The 22,599-nt window shown below is 37.8% G+C and overlaps 1 protein-coding gene across 1 annotated transcript in view; it reads right to left on the reverse strand.

Annotated features, from left to right (window-relative positions):
* Window positions 1–852: 852 nt before the first annotated feature.
* The window catches only part of FBXO3 (F-box protein 3), a 33,611-nt gene continuing 11,864 nt past the window's right edge, over window positions 853–22,599 (reverse strand). Inside the window, exons 4-11 of the mRNA XM_079787068.1 lie at window positions 19,006–19,120; window positions 17,220–17,424; window positions 15,938–15,983; window positions 12,593–12,677; window positions 11,657–11,779; window positions 9,649–9,764; window positions 8,231–8,421; window positions 853–2,030 (exon numbers count right to left, since the gene is read on the reverse strand). Coding sequence (XP_079643194.1) covers window positions 1,863–2,030; window positions 8,231–8,421; window positions 9,649–9,764; window positions 11,657–11,779; window positions 12,593–12,677; window positions 15,938–15,983; window positions 17,220–17,424; window positions 19,006–19,120 — 1,049 coding nt within the window. The 3' untranslated portion in view covers window positions 853–1,862. The remainder of the gene's footprint in view (window positions 2,031–8,230; window positions 8,422–9,648; window positions 9,765–11,656; window positions 11,780–12,592; window positions 12,678–15,937; window positions 15,984–17,219; window positions 17,425–19,005; window positions 19,121–22,599) is intronic.

Genomic DNA, 22,599 nt, shown 5'->3' on the forward strand with positions numbered 1-22,599 from the left:
AAGGATTGGTGGAGTTGCACCGTGCGTGCTCTGGGAACTGAGAGAAAGGAGAGGTCATCCAGAAAAAGGAAACTTACCCATGGCAAGGGACCCAGGGGCCAGCTCTAACTCCCAACATTAACTAGTTTTAAATTCTTGCTTTAGCGGGAAAGTTTAAAAATACCATGTGATCTCACTTGTATGTGGAATCTCATGAACAAAATGAACTGATGAACAAAATAGAAACAGAGGCATGGCTACATGAGACAGACTGACAGCTGTCCGAGGGGTGGGGGTGAGGGCACTGGATGAAAGGAGGTAAAGGGATTAGCCAAAGAACATTCATGCGTAACCCAAAGACACAGACAATAGTGTGGTGATGGCCAGAAGGAATGGGGGCTGGGGGCTGGGCGGAAGTGGGCAAGGAGGGTGGGAGGATAGACATCTGTGATAGTGTCAACAATAAAAATAAAATTTTTAAAATCAGTGGGTTGATTAAAAAGAAGAGATAGGCATAATAGAAGGATTTAGCAACCAGATAACACTCTAAAAAAATAAGCAGGAAAAACTACTCACTCCATTTCAGAACATTTTGACATGTGCCAATATGGAAGGGTAAGTCTGACTTCATGGTCTCTGATGGCAGCAGCTTCACCCTGTCTACACACCTCCCTCTTCCTACAGTTTTCTCCACAAAAGAGCTGCTCCTGGGAAAATGGAAAGTGGGGCACCTGACAGGGTAAAGCCAGGAAGTGACTTTGAATGGACCTCTAGCAACAGGCCAACAGTTTCCATCTCCTCTTCCATCTTACGAACAAAAGCTACTAATACTAGTTTATGGAAATAAGCAATTATACAAAATACAGCAGCAGAACCAACATTTGTTTTCAAAATGTGAGTTTTTGACACTTGGAGAACTTCATTCCAAACTTCCAATTATATAATTACAAAAAAAATTCATGTTTCAGATAAACATACTTAATCTCAACAAAAAATTCATGTCACTTATCACAAAGTTAGACAGTCAACTGTATAAAGGAGAAACAAAACAGAAGCAGTATTTACAAATGTAGACTACATGAGACATTGTGAAGAAGTTTTTGTTAGTAAACACAATACATACTTTTACACGCTACATTTCAAAAATGATGCATCTGTGAACAATACGATAAAAGTTATTAATGTTGATGACTTTAAATTAAATTCCAGGTTGCGGTGTTGAAGGTTTCAAATTCAAGGGTGGGAGAGTTGAAGACTAAATTCAAAGTCAAGGTTATAGTGATAAAGACTTTAAATTCAAGGTTATAGTAATAAAAATTTTAAATTCAAGAGCAGATTGTCTAAGAAAGGACAAAACAACCAGCATTCAAGCTATTTAGTCAATTAGTTCCTTGTGAGTACAAAATATATAGGAACCACTAAGTGGATTAGCCTAATTACAAATTATGTTCATTTCTAAATAACTCACAACTGCAAGAAATCATTTCACAGAATTTTTCAGTCACAGTTTCTATCCTTGGGTAGGTATTTCTGCTATATTTAAATCTTCATAACAATTCCTTCCCACTTCCACATTTTTATAAGTATAAAATTCATTTAAACAAAGAGATAGCCATTCCTTAGCTAGAGAACTATTCCTCCATTGACTTCTAGAAGAGAGAGGGAAAAAAAAAAAAGATTTCACTTCCTCCTCTACCCCCAAAACATAAAGTAAACCCAAACAATCCAATTCCTAATTAAGAATCAGTTGCATAGACCAGGGCCTGGAACAATATTTCATGCTAGTTTTCTTGCTATATGCTGGGAACAATTTAGTTATTTACATTATTGAGAAATCTATTTGACAGGCTGGATTCATTCCAGTGCTCCCATTAGCAGTTTTGCTAAAAGAGGCGAGAGTAGCGGCGTCTGCGAATGGGGACATCGAACAGTCTCCTGGGCCTCGCCTCCTCGTCATCCTCATCAGATTCCTCCATATCTGCTGAGTCATCGTCGTCTTCCTCCTCTTCTTCTGCATCTTCCATCTCTTCATACTCATCAGGACCCAATTCCTTGAAAGAGAAAACAGTCTTTTGATAAGAACTCCCATCAGTTTTTTATACTTATTTAATGCAAGTATCTCCTTTATCTAGACTCTGAACAACCAGACACGCCACAGATGAATCTTTATCGGCTTGAACAGCACATTTCCATAATGCACATACCGATTCCAGTGTATATCCTACTACATGTTTTAAAATGCTCAATGTGGTTTTCATGGTAAATATATTTCATTAATATAGTACTTACTTTTACATGGTAGTTGTTATTCAGATACAAGTAGCAAACAGACCACTCCTAACAACTCAAAGTAAAATTTTACTGAATTTATCATATTAGTGATTTAAGTAACAATTTTTAATCTGTATGCTTACAGAAAAGATGTGAAAATATTAACAAGGTATAACATGACCTCTACTGGTACTTTTTATGTACTGTCAATAAGAGGTCTGTGATTTCTATTGAGTTCCTACTATAAAGACACATCATTTCCATTCAACCACCATTGGTAGCTTCTACTTTTAAATTAACTTGTCAGAGGCTCTCAGCATAGGGCGATGGTGACGTTAACTAGGCAATATCTGAATATCACCTGCAAACTTCCTCTTAAGCAGTGCCTCCTCTATCAATCATGACTTATTCTGCTGTCAACTTTCTCTCACACTTTTGAAGACCCAATGAGAGGAGCCGCTGTGCGAACAGAATTCTGAACAGCAAGGAGATCCTAGTTGGTGTTGTGGGAAATGCTGGGAAACTTTGGATGTGGGGTCAGCGACAGTCCTTCCACCAAGGCTTCATGACGCAGCACCCTCTCTACCTACCCTTCTGATCTCATCTCCATCCACTCTGGCTTCCCCTCCCTCCAGTACACTGGCCTCCAGGCAGTTCTTCAGACACACCAGGCTCATTCGTGGTTCGGGACTTCTGCACTTGCTGTTCTTTAGCTTGGAACACCCTTCACCCATACATCCAAGGGCTTCTTCTACTTCTTTCCAGTCTCAACTCAAATGTCACAGAAGCCTTTCTTGACACATCTGTATGTTATGCAACTCAACAGGACACCCCTTATCCCCTTTATTCTGATTATCCTCCAGTGTACGTTACTACTTGGCCTAAGTACATGGTGTTCATTTGCTAACTTTTGTCTATTCTAACTAGAATGTGAATTCCAAGGCAGAGATTTTAATTGTATTGTTCACTGCATTTTCCCCAGCACCTGGTAGGTACTCAGTAAATATTTGTTGAGTGAACAAATTAATCGATGTGGGAGAAAGGTATTATCTTTTAGGATTTGTCAAAGGAATAGTCACTGGGATTCATTATAACACAAACAACAACAATCAAAGATATGTAAATATAAGATAATCCATTATTTTAATCTCTGGATATTTTTTTACATCTAGGGAATGAAGACTTTGAAATCCAATAGCAGGTACAAAAGGGACTTGGGAAGAGGGGAAAAAAGGGACCAGGGAAGGAGGAAAGGATTAAAAAATTATGAAACAATAAATTCAGGTAGTATGGTTATTAATTATCTTAATGAAGAAGAAAACAAAAACTGTTAAAGAAACCAATGTGGCTAAAGAAGAAGATTGCTGATGATCACAAATAAAATTGTACATACACAAACAGCAGATGGAAAGAGGAACAGACAAAAAAGAAAATAAATCAGCAGTAGGCACCTCTAAAGTGTCTAAAAACAAACAACAAACCACCTAGACCAGAAAAAGACCAACTAAAAGTATATTTTAAAGTGGCATTCAGAGTATAAAGCAAAAGAAAAGATTAAGTCCCCCAATTAATCATATTGTTAAAGGACACAAAATGAGAACAATTCAATTTCCATATCTAGAAAACTAATATTTGTCCTAGCAGGTGTGGATCAGTTGGCTGGGCGTCGTCCTGTACACCAAAAGATTGCTGGTTCGACTTCTGGTCAGGGCACATGCCCAGGTTGTGGGCTCGATCCCTGCTAGGGGGTATGCAGGAGGCAGCCGATCAATGTTTTGCTCTCACATCGATATTTCTCTCTCTCTACAAGTCAATAAAAATATTTTAAAAAAGAAAATGAATATTTAAACAGGAAAGGTAAACACAAGTACAACCCCCCCCCCCACAGCCTCTTCATGTTGATTAGAAAATAAGTCCAGAATTTTCATTCCTTTTTATTGTTTTTTTCATCCCTGATAGAAAAAAACCCAACATTTTCCGCAAGGCAGATAAAGATTTTATACTATTATTTGTTGTTGGAAAGACACTAGAACTCTAAATAAGTAAGAACATAGTTAAGAGAGGGTTGAACATGTAATGAGTTTATTATTGTAATTTTAAATTATAAATTTAAAAATTGTAAACTTTAAAAAAGGAGTAAGTAAATATTATAAAACTTCTCAGTTTTAATTTCTAACATGATAAATATCAATATAACCCACATAAGCAAGAGTTCTTTGGAGTCCTCATAACTTTCTTTTAATTATAGATGACATACAATATTATATTAGCTTTAGGTATACAACAATGTGACTAGACATATATATATATATATATACACACACACATTATGAAGTGACCACCACAGTAAGTCTAGTAACCATTTGTCATCATACATAGTTATTACAATATTATTGACTATATTCTCTATGCTGCACTTGTGACTTCTTTTATTACTGGCAATTTGTACTTCTTAATCACTTCACCTTTTTGCTCATTCTTCCACCCCTCACCACTCTGGCCACTGTGTATCTATGAGTTTGTGTTTAGTTTTATTTGTTCATTTGTTTTGTTTTTAGATTCCACATATAAGTGGAATTATATGGCATTTGTCTTTCTCTGACTTATTTCACTTAGCATAATACCCTCTAGGTCCATCCATGTTGTTGCAAATGGCAAGATTCCATTCTTTTTTATTGCTGAGTAATCCTATATAATAAAAGGCTAATATGCAAATCGACCGAACAGCAGAATGACCAGTCGCTATGATGCACACTGACCACCAGGGGGCAGATGCTCAACGCAGGAGCTGCCCCCTGGTGGTCAGTGTGCTCCCATAGGGAGAGCACCACTCAGCCAGAAGCCAGCTCACGGCTGGTGAGCGCAGCGGCAGTGGCAGGAGCCTCTCCCACCTCTGCGGCAGCACTAAGGATGTCTGACTGATGACTTAGGCCCACTCCGAAGTGGGCCTAAGTCATCAGTCGGACATCCCCCAGACTACGAGAGGGCGCAGGCCAGGCTGAGGGACACCCCCCCTCCCCAGTGCATGAATTTTGTGCACTGGACCTCTAGAGTGTGTGTGTGTGTGTGTGTGTGTGTGTGTGTGTGTGTGTGTGTGTGTTGTTTACCTGTTCGTCTACGGTCGGACACCTAGGTTGCTTCCATAGCTTGGCTATTGTAAATAACACTGCAATGAACATACGGGTGCATATATATTTTTTTAATTAGTGTCTTTTATTTCTTTGGAATTGCTGGGTCATATTGTATAGTTCCATTTTTAACTTTTTGAGGACTCTCCAATAACTTTTCAAAGCTTAAGGGGGGTCATGAGACTGAAAAGTTTGAAATGACTGTCCTTAAGTAAAGACTACTTTATACTCACCCTAACAAACATTTTAAAAAGCCTCAACAGGATCAAGTTGACCCAATAATAACTACCTGTCTCAATAAATCTCAGCACTCTACATTTTATGTCAGGAATAGTAGCAACTTTAGGACAGGAGCATTTTCAGAGATAGATAAAGATTTTATAACAATAAAATAAGCACTTCATTAAAAAGATGGCACAATCCTAAGTATATTTGCACATAATTATAGAGCTTCAAAATTCATGAAGCAAATCTGATAGAATTAAAGAGAAGTAGACAAAACTTAATTATAATTGGAGATTACAACAATCATCCCTCAGAGAATAAAGACCAAAAAAAAAAATAAAGATCAGTAAATATATAAAAGACTTGAAAAAAAAATCAACCAGTTCAACCTGTCATTTATAGAATAATATTCCCCAAAATAACAGAATATACATTCTTTTCAAATACACAAGTATTTACCAAGATAGACCATAATTCTGGGCCATAAAACATTTAAAAGGATTGAAATTATACACCATGAGTTCTCTAAACATAACAAAATTAGAAATCAACAACCCAAAGATAACTGGAAAATCTCCAAATGTTTGGAAATTAACACATTTCTAGAAAAGTCATTGATCAAAACTAAATTACAAAAAAATCTGAGAATATTTTGAACTAAATGTTAATGAAAACATAACGTCAGAATTTATGAAATGTAGCTAAAACAATGCTTACAGAGAAGGTCTAAAATCAATAACTTAAACTTCTACCTAAGCTATGGGGAAAAATCGGTGAAAATAGAAATGAGTAAACAATAGAGAAAATCAGTGAAATAAAAAATTGTTCCTTTAAGTGATCAATAAAAGTGATAACCCCCTAGCTAAACTGATGAACAAACGATATAAATTACCAATATGAAGAACAAAAGAGGACATATGACTATATCTTTTCCAGCCATTAAAAGGGTTATCAATATTGTAGGTAACTTTATGACAATTAATTCAGCATTTAGACAAAACGGACAAATTCCTTAAAAGACACAAATTAGCCAAAGTAGACAAGAAACAGAAAATATGAATATTAAAGAAATTCATATTTTAAAACGTTTGCACAAAGCAAATTCCAGCCCCGGATGACTTCACTGATCAATCATATGAAACATTTAGGGATAATAACAACCTCATACAGAACTCGGGCTGGTCCAAATGGGAGACTGCCATCAGCAGCAAACTCCTAGAACTGGAAATAAACAGTAGAAAGCACTCCTCCACTGGGAGGGAGGCTAAACTTCACTTCCAAACCCAGCCTGTAGACCAGTGATGGCGAACCTATGACACGCGTGTCAGCACTGACACGCATAGCCATTTCTGATGACACGCGGCCGCTGAGGCGGCCACATGCCGAGGATGAAACATTTGCTGCTCCTGAGGATGAAACATTTGCGAAATAATGTTTTTTCCTCAAAGTGACACACTACCCGAGTTATGCTCATTTTTTTGGCGAAATTTGACACACCAAGCTCAAAAGGTTGCCCATCACTGCTGTAGACTGTTTTCCACAGACATGCCACAGGTATCATGGCCTAAGTCTCATCATCATCCTTCTTTCTACAAATTGGAGTTGTGAATGTGTCCACTCTGGGTCAGCTTCATATCATGTCCATCTTCCCAGACTTATGTTAGAGCCTCCCCTCAGGGTCATCCCAGGAGCCAGAGGGTTTTGGTGAATATTTGATGCCTACAACTCAATTACATTCTGGGTATATAATTCACATTTTATTCCTATTGTATAACTAGAGCCTCATAATTGTCTCTAATCATTTTATAGCCCGTAAGATTGGGGTTACTGCTAAACCTGCCTTAAGGTAACCCTAAAAATGAGATTTAAAAAATATACCTAGTTGACTTAGGAAATGATCCCAAAGAGAGACTACTAAAAGTACAAGTCTACCCATTAAATCCTTTGTAATCATTTCTATAGGATATTTGTATTATTTTACAAAATGGGAGTTTTAGCAAAAACACTGTAAGAAAATTGTTTTCCCTGTCTTAATGAAATAAAAGAAAGCAGATATTAACTAGTCTAGTGTGTTTCTCATTAGGCAACAGACATATTTAAAACGAATAATTACTCTACAGAATACTAATGGTAGACTCGTGTCATTATACATCTGTCCAAACCCACAGAATATACAACAATAAGAGTGAACCCTAATGTAACTTATGGACTGCGGGTGATAATGATGTGTCAGTGTAAATTCCATAGTTTTGACACTGACACCACTCTGGTGGGAAATATTGTGTGGGGAAAAGGGGTATGTGGGAAATTTCTGTACCTTCTGCTCCATTTTTCTGTGAATCTAAAACGGCTCTAAAAAATAAAGCTATTAAAAACGAACTAACAAACAAAACCAGGTAACAGCAGAGTTTCTCTGACTGAAGAGTACAGAGCCTCGCTTACTTCTTGTCTGCCTCCCCCACCACATGTTCACATGTCCCACCCACCCCAAGGTACTTCCCTCAAAATTCCTAGGGTTCTCTGGAACACAATTTATAAACTATTTGTCTGGCTAATCAACAAAGACCCTCTGTGGAGTCAATTCTAAAAAGTTATGTAAATCAGCACCAGAGGAAAATTTAACCTACCAATCGAGCTATAGACACCCTGAATGTCGGACATGCCATATGGAACCGGGGAATGGCGACATTAAAGATCTTGTCTTTAAAATAAAGAAAGTGGAAAGTGTAATATCCTTCCATATATCCCGATGTTGTAGAGAATGTGGTACAACTTGTGTATTCATATACCCGGCCAGGGCTGATGATTGGAAATTCACCTGCAGAGAAAGTAGTAACAATTAATTGAAGCATAAAATCCAGTTCTCCATCACAGCAAATTAGATATGTCTCCATGGGAGTGTGTAAAGTATGTTAAAGAAAATGCACAATTACAAACAAAATCTAAAAGGAAACACAACAAAATGTTAATAGTGATGGGATTACGCGTATTTTGGCTTTTTTGGTAATCCCTCTAATTCTCTATAGCGGTGTGTGGGTGGGGTGGGGGAATTCTAGGAGAATAAAGCAAAATAAGAAAGGAATATTTTCTTTTTCAAAATGCTTTGAAGCATTTTAGACACCATTTTTAAGATATGGGTAATAAGTGTCACAGACACTAGCTTAAACAGTGATAAGGATAATCTAAATGTTTAAAAGTAGCTACAGGCTAAAACATAAAATTCTGAGCATGCAGCTTAAGCATTTAGCCCAGACAAAATGGCAGTCACAAGGGAGAGTTATTACTCCAAGGGACCAAATTATTGAAAAAGAAATACAGCTTTAATACAATTGTTTAGCACTAGATCCCCAAATCAATTCAGGAAAAATTCCTTAAACAAACATGCAGAACATGACTTTATTCATGGCAATAAATTAGAACAACTTTAATCTAAACTGAATTCGGTACATGCTTAGGTCTGATAACAGAAGTGCATAGCTTAAATAATGTTATTTTTCTGAAGCACAATACAAAATCTGAAAAATCTAAGGGTTCAGAAACTTAAGATAATTATAATGTCAATGGAAATCAAGCTAGAGATGACTGAAATCCACAAACAAAAAAAGCTGTTATTAATTTTAACATTTCTCCCCTAAATTTCAAAAGATGACAAATATAAAATTTATTTTCTCTTTCTGCTCTCTGCCTACAGAATATTACAATGAATAATTATTCAGTGGGAAAGAAAAGAACTTAAGAAGGAAAAGCAAGGAACCCAGGTGATTCACAGAATGTAAACTCAATCCCTGTGCTATAATTTTAGCAAAGTTCTGTTTAAGATTCTAATCTGATAGAATAATGACATTTATATATTATATTTATGAAGCAAGGTATTGTAGTTAGGAGAAGCCCAGAATCTATGACACCTTTCACACTGTAAACACAGCTATTAAAAAGATGCAGTCAACCACCAACTACATCATGCATTTCTAAGCTGTGCCACATATGTGCTCTCCAAAAGGTCTTAGATGCAACTGATGTATAAACCAAATCTTGCGTTACATACCAACTACTCCAGGTCCTTGAACTTCTTCTACATCACCTTTAGCATTTGTTATTCTCCAGTAGCGACTGTCCAACTGACAAGCCTTCTCAGGAAGTGCATCCTTTGACATTTCAATCCTGGAGAAGGAAATGGGGTGGTAGAGACACAAATCAGGCCTTTTTTGTTTCTTTTGTTTAAGAGCTACAACATTTGGGTTAAGAACATAAAGGGAATTTCCAAAGGAAGTTAAGAAACACACCCCAAAGTCTGTGTTCATCATCTATTTCCGGAAGTTCTCAAAGATATTGGCCTGATTAGCTAACTCTCCCATGGGAATGCTTTCATGCAACTCCCGCATCTGATTTGTGAGGATCAACAATAGAAAGGGCAACATAAAAATTCACAAGCACCGTGCTTACAACACTCTTGTTGTTCAAATAAAGATCAGTATGGGAAACACTTTCTAGAATACAGTGCCATGAAAAACTTCGGTTCTAAAAAACCGACAGGCTTTTATTCACTACAAGGCTATGCAACCCGTTTCCCTTTCTCCATTAGCGTCTACAAAGCTCAAAGCGAAATGTCACTACTCAGTTACTGGGGTCACCTTGACTCTGCTTCCCAATACTATCATTTCCCCCCTTCCTCTGGGAATCTGCTGTCCCTTGTTTTCATTTTGAGTACCCTATAAGCATATGTAGGTTATCATTAATTAAGCATATGTAGGTTATCATTAACTAGGCAACATCTAAATTAAACAACAAACATCTGTGCATGTGGAACTAGACACGTCAAAGGCTACATACAATACTAAAATTCTACGATGCTCCTGGGAAGTATACTTTCCTCTATATAACATCATAAGGTATATAAAAATATATCTAAAGACAAAGTATCCTTAGTCCCTTTGATCAATGAGTTGTCTTCATGGCATAGCAGAGAGTGCTTCTAATTAAAGTGAATTTAATATTTGTTTTTTATTTCATCAAATCCAGGGCTTAACACCCTGTTTGATATCCAGGCAGCACTCAATAAATATGTACTAGACTTTTAATTGAATGTACACAGACCAGATTAAATTTAAAAAGCATGGTATTACCTTGGGCAGTTTGATAGCTTTCCAAAACATTACAGCTCTAATTCTGACCTTTCCATATGATTACAGTTTAGTGGCCCACCTTGAAAAGTACCTGGCGCAATACTTGTATTTACAAGAAACAACTTAGGCGTTCATATAAACTCAAGGTATTTTGTAAACTACGTTGTACTCACTCTTCCCATAAACAGCCTGAAGTGACCTTTGAAAATGGTTAATTACTCACTTGACCCAGAAAACCCCACAAAATCATGCAAATCCAGAGGTTAAAATCTTCGTGTTCATTTTAACAATACTCATGAAACTGCTCATGCCATCAAAGGTATGCATATCTTAAAAGCCACCAAGTATCTGAAGAATGTCGCTGTATGGAAGCAATGTGTGCCGTTCCGTCATTGCAATGGTGGAGCTGGTAGGTGTGCCCAGGCCATACAGTGGGGCTGGACACAGCGTCCATGGCCGAGAAGTGCTGAATTTTGCTACACATGCTTAAGAATGCATAAGTTACGCTGAACTTAAGGGTGTAGATGTAGATTCTCTGGTCATTAAGCACATCCAGGTACGGGGAGCAGAGTTTACAGCGCTTATGGGCGGATTAACCCACACATCAGCTCTCCCTGCCACACTGAGAAGATCCTACTGAAAAAGAGCAGCTTGTTCCTAAACCAAAAAAATACCCCAGAAGACACTGGAGAAACAAAAACTTACGGCCCCAGAGTAAATTCAGCATCAATAAATACAAATAAAAGTAAAAGCAGGGAAAAAACCTGACTATACTGTAGAAAACTTTGTTATCCACTGTCCTCTGTATCAGCAAGAAACTGCCTTTCAAAATGTGTTTTATATCTTATATCAAATGGGGCAATAATAACAACACATCCAGAGGACATAACCCATTCCTAACTGGAAGGTGACCCCATCTACCAGTCTCACCTGATTCGGTATGTGAAGAAATAGTGGGGTGGGTGTACAGAGCTAAGTTCTGGCAGAAACGACGTGGAAACTGAAACTGTAATATCTCCAGTTGTTGCTACACACTCTGGATCATGAACATATCTAGGTAAATAAAAAAAAATTAAACATTTTTTAGTCAACTGACCTCAATTCTAGAAGATAAAAGGTTTAAAGATACAATGCAAAATAGCTTCGAGTTCACTTTAGGATTGAAAATTTAAATCACATTTGAGATCTTAAAGGTATAGTCCTATTAAGCTTAGAAGAAAACTAGAAGTTATAAGCAAACCAGAAAGCTTTGAAGACTCCGGATCAGCGATGGTGGCAGTAAAGTAATTTACTTGGAAACTAAAAAGAGTCTGTCTCCGTTTTCAGAGCTGAGGAAATTCAGGGGACCATCTGAAAACCCAGCTATACCTGCAAACAGTGGTTCTAATCATAAAAATGTGTTAGCATATTATTATAGGGGCCTCTAATGTATATTGAATCTATCATTTCTGCCAAGCAGGCTACTGTAGACCAATATTACCTCTAATAATATCTATAATATCTTGGATGCTCCATTTAGAGATAACAAATATTTGCTAGGAGTTAATAGTTACTAACTTATTATTCATACTAAATCTACTAACTGGCAAACAGCTTTTTTTTTTTTTCTAAAAATAAACTATACAACTACTATAAAGCCATAACTTCTACATCAAATCAGATTTTTTTCTTTTGATTCTTCAAAATAAGAAAAATACTGGCTGTTCAAGTATTTGGATGTTTTGGACTTAAAATGAGAATAGAATAGATTTATAATGATAAGAGGTTCGGTTATTAACCTTCCTGGGAAACTTCATCTTATGATCTGTAACTGATGATTTTTGCTTATTACAATCATTCCATCCCAAAAAGCCCCAAGTGAAATACCTGAAAATTTGGTCTCTGATGATAGGGAAGCCACCTGATACAACACTGTTGACATAAGAAGTAAACCAGTCAGTAAAAGTAGCACCTGTAAACCAGAAAAGGGGGGGAAAGGACAAATCGTTTTGTAAAATCCTTGCAGGAAACAAGGAAACAATTGTAATTTCTCTTTGCGTAAGGTGTGATACCAAACCCAGAAACATTTATAGATATAATTCCACTAGTCCTTTATTAGGACAATTTCTAGTCTCAATTCAATCCTTCTTCTTCCTAACAACCTTGCTAGGGAATCCTCCAACTAACTTCAAAGTACTTCTCACACTTATTATATACTAGAAGCCCGGTGCACGAAATTCGTGCACGGCGGGGGGTTGTCCCTCAGCCCAGCCTGTACCCTCTCCAATCTGGGACTCCTGGAGGGATGTCCGACTGCCCGTTTAGGCCCGATCCTGGTGAGATCGGGCCTAAACGGGCAGTCGGACATCCCTCTCACAATCCAGGACTGCTGGCTCCCAACTGCTTGCCTGCCTGCCTTCCTGATTGCCCCTAACCGCTTCTGCCTGCCAGCCTGATCACCCCCTAACCACTCCGCTGCCAGCCTGGCTGATGCTTAGCTGCTCCCCTGCCAGCCTATTTGCCCCCAACTTCCCTCCTCTGCCAGCCTGGTCCCTCTCAACTGCCCTCCCTTGCAGGCCTGGTCCCTCACAACTGCCCTCCCTTGCAGGCCATCTTGTGGTGGCCATCTTGTGTCCACATGGGGGCAGGATCTTTGACATCTAACAGGAGTTATGGGATCAGACCAATCCCAAAGTAGTTTAGGTGTACTACTAGGGATTCAAACGCACAGTGGGCCTCCATATTCTCAGTGAGCAGCTCGAAGCATAAAAGAATAACTGGAACAGTCCAGTCCAGACCATACATCTCATCTAGTGATTGGGTCAGTAACAAGCATTTACATAAATTATGCCTGCCCCCTCTAGGTAATACAACGTAACTCTCAGATCCCCTTACTGTTAATACATCTCAGTGACTAGTGTACATTAGTCCCTTAACCAGTGATGCCCAATGCATTTCTCTGTAATCTTATTTTTATCAACCCAGTTCCTATACTCCCCCATGCTAAATGTCAGATGTTAAATTTACAGCATTTACTTCATATTCTGCTTTGAGAATGATAGAAGATACAATTTAGGCTTGGGTCTGAGGGTACATAGCTTTACAATTTTAAAGGCATCAACTGAGAGAAAGTACACTACAATAGTTGGTTCTTAATGTCTATAAATGGCCCATTCTAACTCCCTATTTATTAAATGTTATTGTATTCAAAATGAGCACTGATCATCTGTTTACTTGGAGCAAGATATTAAGAAGCCTATCTTTAATGACATTAACAAAGGCATTACAATTCAAAGAGGGTACAATTTTATGTCATGAGAACTAGTAATTTTCCTGTAGAGTTTTAAAGTCATTTTTCATATTTCATGGTTTACATAAAACAGAAATTGGCGTAGTGTATTTCATGTACCTAAATTTATTGTAATACATATTAGAACAAAGTGTGTTCTTTAAAATGAGGACAGTTTCCTGTGTAGTCCTTACTCCTAAACTTATTTGAACTGAATACAGAATCCAGTTTTCTTAAATACCTATTAATAATGCACTGAAGTGCTTGCTTCTGCAGCACATACACTAAAATTGGAATGATACAGAGAAGGTTAGCGTGGCCCCTGTGCAAGGATGACACGAAAATGCGTGAAGCGTTCCATATTTTTAAAAAAAAAAAATGCACTGAACACCAGGAGATTCCATCTTACGTTTTACTAAAAATTCCAAGACAGTCAAACCTAGATGACCCAGGATGTAATTTCTATGTTCCAAGGCAGTTTACCTTTCAGAGTAAGCCTGCATCTTGGAGTCTCTTTGGTAGCGCTGGGGCTTTATCAAGGCAGCCTACAGGAAACTGCTTTCCTCCCAGCACTAACTTCCCACCTCATCTCAAATCTTTCGCTTTGCTCTCCCATTCCAGGAGAAATCCCAACTACCAGAATAGTATCATCAGACCTTAGTATCCTGCTGCAGTGGCGGGGTCTCCCAGACCACGTGAGACCAGCACCATACCGAGAGCAAGAAACTCCAGGAGCCTGGCAGGCAGCTTACTTCAGAGCTCAGGCAGCCTTTAGTGTATAAACTCAGTAGCACCACTCGCCACAGCATGATGATCACCTCTGAAAGTATGTGCTACGCGGAGATGCCAAAGAGGACAATGAGCAGGAGCAAAACCCAGCAAGTACTTCACTTAGAAACCACAGACCACGTGAGTCAGGGCGAGCTGACAGCCAGGGACTAAGTGTCAAAGCTTTTTATAACTTACTACGTAGGAGTGAGAGCTTGATACTGTGAAGTGTGCCACAAAATCTAGAATATGCCGCAGTCTAGACTCTGTTCAAGCTTCCAATTAGAAGAAATAATTAAATACAGACGCCTTAGCTTGCAAGGCCCCTTTACTATTAGTCTAGGACTCTCTGGGGATGTTTGACATGCGCCAGGAATACCTTTAAAAAGCTGAGTGGATAGTCAGCAAGCTTCTCTTAAGTATTCCTTTGAGAAATACCTCTTTAAGGCCTAGAAAAACTAGTTGTGCCAAGGAGTTCATGAAGCCCAGTTTATACTGGTTTTCAAAGACTGCTGTTTGGAAGTATAGGGTGTTATTTATCAGTATTTTACTATAGCATCGGCACCAAAAGAGAAAAAGTACTGTCCTGGCCAGTGTAGCTAAGTTGATATCATCCCATGCATCAAAAAGGTTGCCAGTTTGATTCCCAGTCAGGGCACATGCCAGGATTGTGGGCTTCATTCCCAGTAAGGGGCGAGCAGGAGGCAGCCCATCGATGTTTTGCTCTCACATTGATGTTTCTCTCTCTCCCTCTCCCTCTAAAAACCAATTTTAAAAATCTTTTTTAAAAAATGCAACGTTAAAAAAAAGGAGAAAAAGTACAAAGTAATTTTATATATCAACATCTCTATGTATTAATATGAGTGATAGAAAATACATGTGCATGTAAGGGAACTATATACTTACTCATATTAATTCTATACATTTTAGTGTTCCATAGCAGAGTCCTAAGAGCACAAGATTGTATAGGGCATGGCTTTTTTCCAAATAGAAACCAAATTCAAATAAAGTATAAGGGCTATTCTAACGAGTGGCTAGATATAGCACTTTTTAAACCAGCAAGCCTTAAGAAATACAAGTATGAAATTGTCAGCTGGTTAAGTAACTAAAAAGTTTCTACCAATTTAATTTAATATTTTTGACAGAAGGAAAAAATAAAACTTTTTTTCTCCTACCTATGATAAACATGTCAATAGCAGCTGGATTCCGAGCCATTTGGTCCTAGGTGAAAAAAAGAATATTTTAATTAAGGAAAATACTCTCCACCATGTGTTTTGTTTTGAATAAATTCACAATTTTTATTAAAAACAAACAAACAAACAAACAAAAAATGAGATATGCCTGTACTCCCCAAAGAGTCCAAGGCAAGAGGAATCACCTTATATTAACTAGGTTCTGAGGAAAGAAAGAAGGAAAAAAAGAATAAGAAAAATACATTTTCTTAATTTCCCATTGTTCATTATTTGTACTCTTCCCTGAAGAAAAGGCAAAACAAATATAAAATAACTTAAGTGCTCTAACCAATTCTTGGACATTCCTCACACTTGTCAGCTTCTGCTTCATGATTTCTACATTTAGGTTCTTTCTATAAAGCTCAATTAAATGCTTATATACTGCTATTACTGTGACAATGAACCAAAAAACTGTCCTTCAGGAAAAGAATTAGGAAGTTAAGGTAAGAAGAAATACAGCTAATTATCCTAGGAGAAAAGGCTTTGGATTCAATCAAGAAACCCAAAGAATTCTAGGTTAGTTGCTTTTCTCTATAAAGAGATCAAGCCATCATCCTATAACCTTATAGAGGTATCAAGTCAAAAATGAGATAAAAGATGTGAAAATGCTTAGAAAAATGAAAAGCTATGAAGGCTCTTAAAATATTTTAAATGTTTTATGAAGTCACATATCTCAGATAACTATGAAAAGTATTTCCTATTTTAAGTTTCTCTTTTAAGTTAAAAGTTCACAGCTAGGTAAAAATGGAAGCAGAAGTTGTTACTAAATTACTGAAAACTGAAGAAATAAGACAAACAAAATACTAAAATCATAACAAAAGTCTTCTAAAAAGGATCTTCATTTTTCAACAACTCAAATACTGAGGAGTTTAAAAAGTTCCTACTGTACTTGGATCAAATGATGCTCAAAAGCTAAAATTTTAAAGTTAGAAATGTATATTATAATGAATTACTTCAACAAAAAGCTCATTAGTCTTCCTTAAACTTAAAGTGCCTTCACACAAGTCACAGCTTTGTGTCTGCATGAACCACAGTTTGCATTGTTTGTCCACTGGTAACATTTCCTTTTGGCATTCCATGCCACTTGTGTCTGGTTAGCTAGGTCTATAATTAAATTGCATAATGCCCTATACCCATTCAACAACCCTGAAAATTCCTAACGCTCACAGTTATACGCTCATCGGAACACATCTTAAAGCCACACTTAAGCACACTTCCTACTTACTGGGCATTGGTAGAAAACTTCATTCTTGTTTCGGCCCTCTGCAGCTTCCACTGCTATGTACTGACTCAAACCAGTGTGTATGCAGAAAGTTAAAGGGAGACAGTATTTCAGTCCCTGTCTCTGCTGAAAGCCTCCAGCAGCCGTATCCACGTCTAACAAGTCTTCCGAACGATAGTGATTGGACAGCGCCATACTCCCCAACAACCTGAGAAGAGACTCAAAAATTTAATCAATTGCAGTGCCAAACAAACATCTGTGCTTCATCTTCTTAATGAATAATAATTTCACACGGACAACTTTATAAGAACTGGTTAACATGTCGATTCTAAACCGGAAATGCCCAAAACACTATAATTTATACATTACAGCCAACTCTTGAGTGGAAAGATTGATTTAAATTAAAAGCCTAAATGTCTAAAATGTGTGTCAGCTTTATAAAAAGAAAAATAGTTTTATTGCGTTCAGGAACCTATCTTGCCTGATAAACTGATTTGCTGATATTTTGCTATATATACGTGTATGACTAATTTAATGTTTCAAGGGATAAATTCTCTGATACCTTTATGTTGTTACAACCTTTAGCTTACTCTATCCTACTAGATAGTATACATGTTAATCAGCCTAAACCTTGACCAAATTTTCATTAACTTGGAATGCATGGGATCTAAATTCATCTCACTGCATGTGCATGAGAGTAACACAGGTGTGGGTCCTTAATGAGATTCCTATCCCACATCCCACCACTGGGCAGTGGATAGACAGAAATCCCTGTGTTGAAATGCATGACCTTCTTGTCATGTCACTTCTGGGCAACTCTTTTAATAAAATTCTCTAATTATAGGCTATGCTCTTGAAGTGTGACAGTTTTTTAATTTTGTCAAATTTCAGTTTGACAGGAAAATAGAATAGAAAAAAAAAAGCCAATAACTTAGGATTATCTATTCCTAACTGCCCATATTGCAGAAATGTACTCAATGAGTGAGTACAGGGAATGTGGGAGGTGATCACGCTGAGATTGCAAGGTAGTATTCAGACCTAAAATGGAAACAGAGCCTCATATGATTCTTCACACACCGAGACATCATGTTCCGGTAAGAACAATGCAAAGTTCTCCCTGAATTCTTATTGGCATTGCACAAATGCACTGTCACTCAAATAGCTTAATTGCATAAAAAACAAATCAAAAACAAAAGGAGTAGACCCGTTCAAAGCATATAGTTTTTAAAACTGAGTGAATTTGACAGCTACAAACTACGTGGTCTGCTTTTCCCGAAAGGTTCCGCAATGAATACTTCATCTTTTCGAAGTTTAAAATAGGCCATTTAATTATAGGCCATGCTTGAATAGGACAAAACTATATATTTTTTAGTTTAGTACATGTAGTTCTGAACAAATGATTGTTTTTACATGTATGGTACACAGAATTTGCGCCAGGCTCTCCAAAACAAATGATCTGGCTATAAACAAGGTAAACACTTGAAGCGTGCTAAACAGTTTCAGTTAAAATGTACCTCCACATGCATTTCCCTTATGTCGCATTGCCCCACACCCAACCAGACTTCATTTCATTCTAAGGAGGTGTTGACAAAGATACGGTTTCCATGAGACACATTTATTTTGGTAAAGTCAACTTCAAGCTGTGGACTTTGTCTATGGATTGCTACAAGGAAAAGGGAACTCCTATGCTATTTAATCTACTAAGAGCAACTACAACTACAGTTTGTTTATTTTCTTTCTAGAAAATAAGTTGTATCATTAAAAACAACCAAAACAGCAAGCATCTTACCCAGGAACCACTAACTTCTGCCCATTGTGGATACGATATGAGCATCGATAATCATCAGGAAGTTTGCAACCGATCTGAGCTTCCACAGCATCTAGGTCTTCCTCTCGAGCACCCTCTGCAAATGCACAAAAAAGCAAATTATGAAGAAACAATAAGCCTTAAATCTAAGACGAAATACAGTCTTCCTGCTAGCCAGTGAAACAATCTTAGAGCAAATGAGTTCTGCCCGAAATGCATTGCTGAAATATAGGGAAGTGAACTGAAAATTCAGAGAAACTTATCACTTTAGATTGGCTGACATTTGAAGCTCTGAGCAAGCAAATTCAGTCGGGAAACACTGGCACTAAGTAAAATATGGAAAGGTATGCGCCAATGAAATCCACAATAATTTTTCACATTGCAATGCAAACATTAGGGCATATCTCATCTTTCTTAATCTAACATACCCACACTTCTCATTAAAAACAATCTCCAGAAGTTCTCTAAACTGACACTGTTCAAGAGTCTTAAAGGAATCTCTTACTGAACTTTGGTGTATGTTCATGCTGTGAGGCGGCCACTAACTTAAATTCAATTTTGCACGTTGGTAAGCCTGCCACATACTCTAATTTTAAAAAGTAGGAAGTAGTCACAAACACCAAGTAAAGAGGTTTACTTTCCACCAGGTTGTTGGATCAAACCTCCTGCTGAGGAACTAGAAAAACTGAACAACACAAAATTGGTTTCAAGGCTTTTGGAAAACCTCAAAGACAGTGAGACATGGTCGGGTGAGGGGTCCAGAAGAGAGAAGTTGAGAGGGTAGCCAGGCCTCCAAAGGAGTCACCTTGTCTTTGAGGCAATTGCCAATTCTGAAAGCAAACACGAGGCTGAGTGGCGGAGAAATTGAGCAATGCTTTCAACAGTATCACAGGACTGAGAGAATTTTCCAAAATTGATGAAAACACCAAACCACAGATTCAAGAAGCACTATAAACTCCATGGAGAATAATTACAAAGAAAATCACATCTAGACACACAACTGGAAAACTGTGGAAAATCAAAGACAGAGAAATTTTCAAAGCAGCAGGAGAAGGGGAAAAGCCACGTAAGGAACCTTCAAAGGAACAATAAGACTGACCACAAAATTCTTAACAGAAACAGAAGCCAGAAGAATGGCACCTTCAAAGTGCTCAATAAAATAACTACTGACAAGAATTCTCTATCCAGTGAATAGATATATCAAAAGTGAAGATGAAATAAATGCTTTTTTAGGCCAAAAAAGATCTGAAAAAATTTAGCGGTAGCAGTCCCTCATTAAAAAAACAAACACAAAAACAAAGGAATTCTAGAGCAGAAGAAAAATTATCCCAGATGGAAGCATGAAGGTGCAGGAAACAATAAAGAGCAACAGAAAAGCTAAATCTAAGATAATATTAAGTAAATAAAATAACAACAACATTTCCAGGGATATAAAATACACTAAAATTAAAATCACAAAAACTAGAATACAAAGGTAATTGGAGTTAAAATATTCTAAGATTTGTGGTCCAGAAAATGGTAAACATACTAATTTAAAACAAACTTTAATTAAATAAAAAGCAGGAGTACAGAATAAAAGTAAGAAGAATACAAAATAGAAACACCTACTCAGATGACACAAATAAAAAAACATATAGAAGCAGTATATTTAAATTCAAATATATTAGTGATCACATTAAATATGGAGTAAATAATCTAATTAAAAGACAGACTGACATCAGATAAAAAACAAACATGATCATATACAAGAGGCACATCTTAAAGATGTAGATAGAGAAAAGAAAGCTAGAATAGCTCCACTAAAATCACACAAACTAGAATTTAAAGCAAATAGCATTATTAGAGGTAATGGAGGACTTTTTATAATGGCAAAAAGGTTCAATTCACTACACAAATATAATTCTAATTTTGTGTACCTAATAATACAACTTCAAAATATAATTTTTTAAATGAACAAAAGTGGAAAAAGATATATCTATAATCATAGCAGGTGTATTTGTTTCCTAGTGCCACAATATTAGCAGCTTAAAACACTCCTTTATTATTTCACAGTTTCTGTAGGTCAGAAATCTGGGCGTGACTGAACTGGATCTTCTGCTCAGGCCCCACAAGGCTGAAACAATGGTGTCAACCGGGGCTGCTATCTCACCTTATGCATCTCATGCTTGGGGTCCCCTTCCAAGCTCACTGGTTCTTGGCAGAATTCAGTTCCTTGCAGTGCAGCTGAGGCCTCAGCTCCTAGAAGCCGCCGGCCATTCCCTATCACCTGGCCGCTCCACAACATGCCAGTTTGGTTATTCAAGGCCAACAGGAGAAATATCCATGCTTCAAATTTCTTTGACTTCAAAAAAGGGCCCAGTTCCTGTTAGGACTTACCTGATTAGGTCAGGTCCACTCGGGATAATTTCCTCAAATCAACAAATTTGGGACTTTAATTGTATCTGCAAAACCCTTTCATCTTTGTCATATAACGTGACCAACCACAGAGGTGAAATAAATTATATCCACAGTCTACTCACACACCAGGGGAGACTTCATACCATGCATGTAACAGTGACTATGGGAATCTTGGGAACTCTCTCAGACTCTGCCTACCACAGTGAGAAATTTCAACATACCTCTGTTAGTAACTAATAGAACAAGTAGCCCCCCAAATAACCAAGAGTACAAGATCAACAAGTTTTGCCTAATTTTATATATACTAGGGCCCCGGGGCACAAAATTTGTGCACTGGGGGCGGGGGGGGGGGTGTCCCTCAGCCCAGCCTGCACCCTCTCCAATCTGGGACCCCTTGGGGGATGTCCGACTGCCGGTTTAGGCCCAATCCTAAACTGGCAGTCGGACATCCCTCTCGCAATCCAGGACCGCTGGCTCCTAACCGCCAACCTGCCTGCCTGCCTGATCGCACCTAACCACTCTGCCTGCTGGCCTGATCGCCCCCCAACTACCCCTCCTGCTGGCCTATTTGCCCCCAACTGCCCCCCCACCAGCCTGCTCTCCCCCAACTGCCCCCCCCACTTACTCCCAACTGCCCCTCCTGCCAGCCTGATCACCCCCAACTGCCCTCCCCTCCTGGCCTGATCGCCCCTAACCGCCTCTGCCTCGGCCCCGCCACCATGGCTTTGTCTGGAAGGATGTCTGGAAGGTCTCCTGGAAGGTGTCCCAGTCTAATTAGCATATTACCCTTTTATTAGTATAGATATGTATTGATACGTGTATATCAATGGTAAAATATACACTCTTTTCAAGTGTACACAGAACATTTACCAAGATAGATTATACACTGGACCAGAGAACAAATTTCAAATGACTAGAGTCATAAAGTATATTCTCTAATAACAGTGGAATTAAAATATAAATTATATAAAAAAGACTTCTAAAAAAGCCCCATATGTTTGGAAATCAAACCATATATTTCTATATAACCCATGGGTCAAGGAAAAAAAAATCAGAAAATATTTTGAACTGCATGTTTATGAAAATACAACATATTAAAACTTGTGATATGAAGCTAAAACTATGTTCACAGGAAAATTTATAGCCCTAAAAACATTTGAAAAAAATAAGAAACCCTGA

This window comes from Cnephaeus nilssonii (assembly GCF_951640355.1).
Source record: "Cnephaeus nilssonii genome assembly, chromosome: 13".
Lineage (NCBI taxonomy): Eukaryota > Metazoa > Chordata > Mammalia > Chiroptera > Vespertilionidae > Cnephaeus > Cnephaeus nilssonii.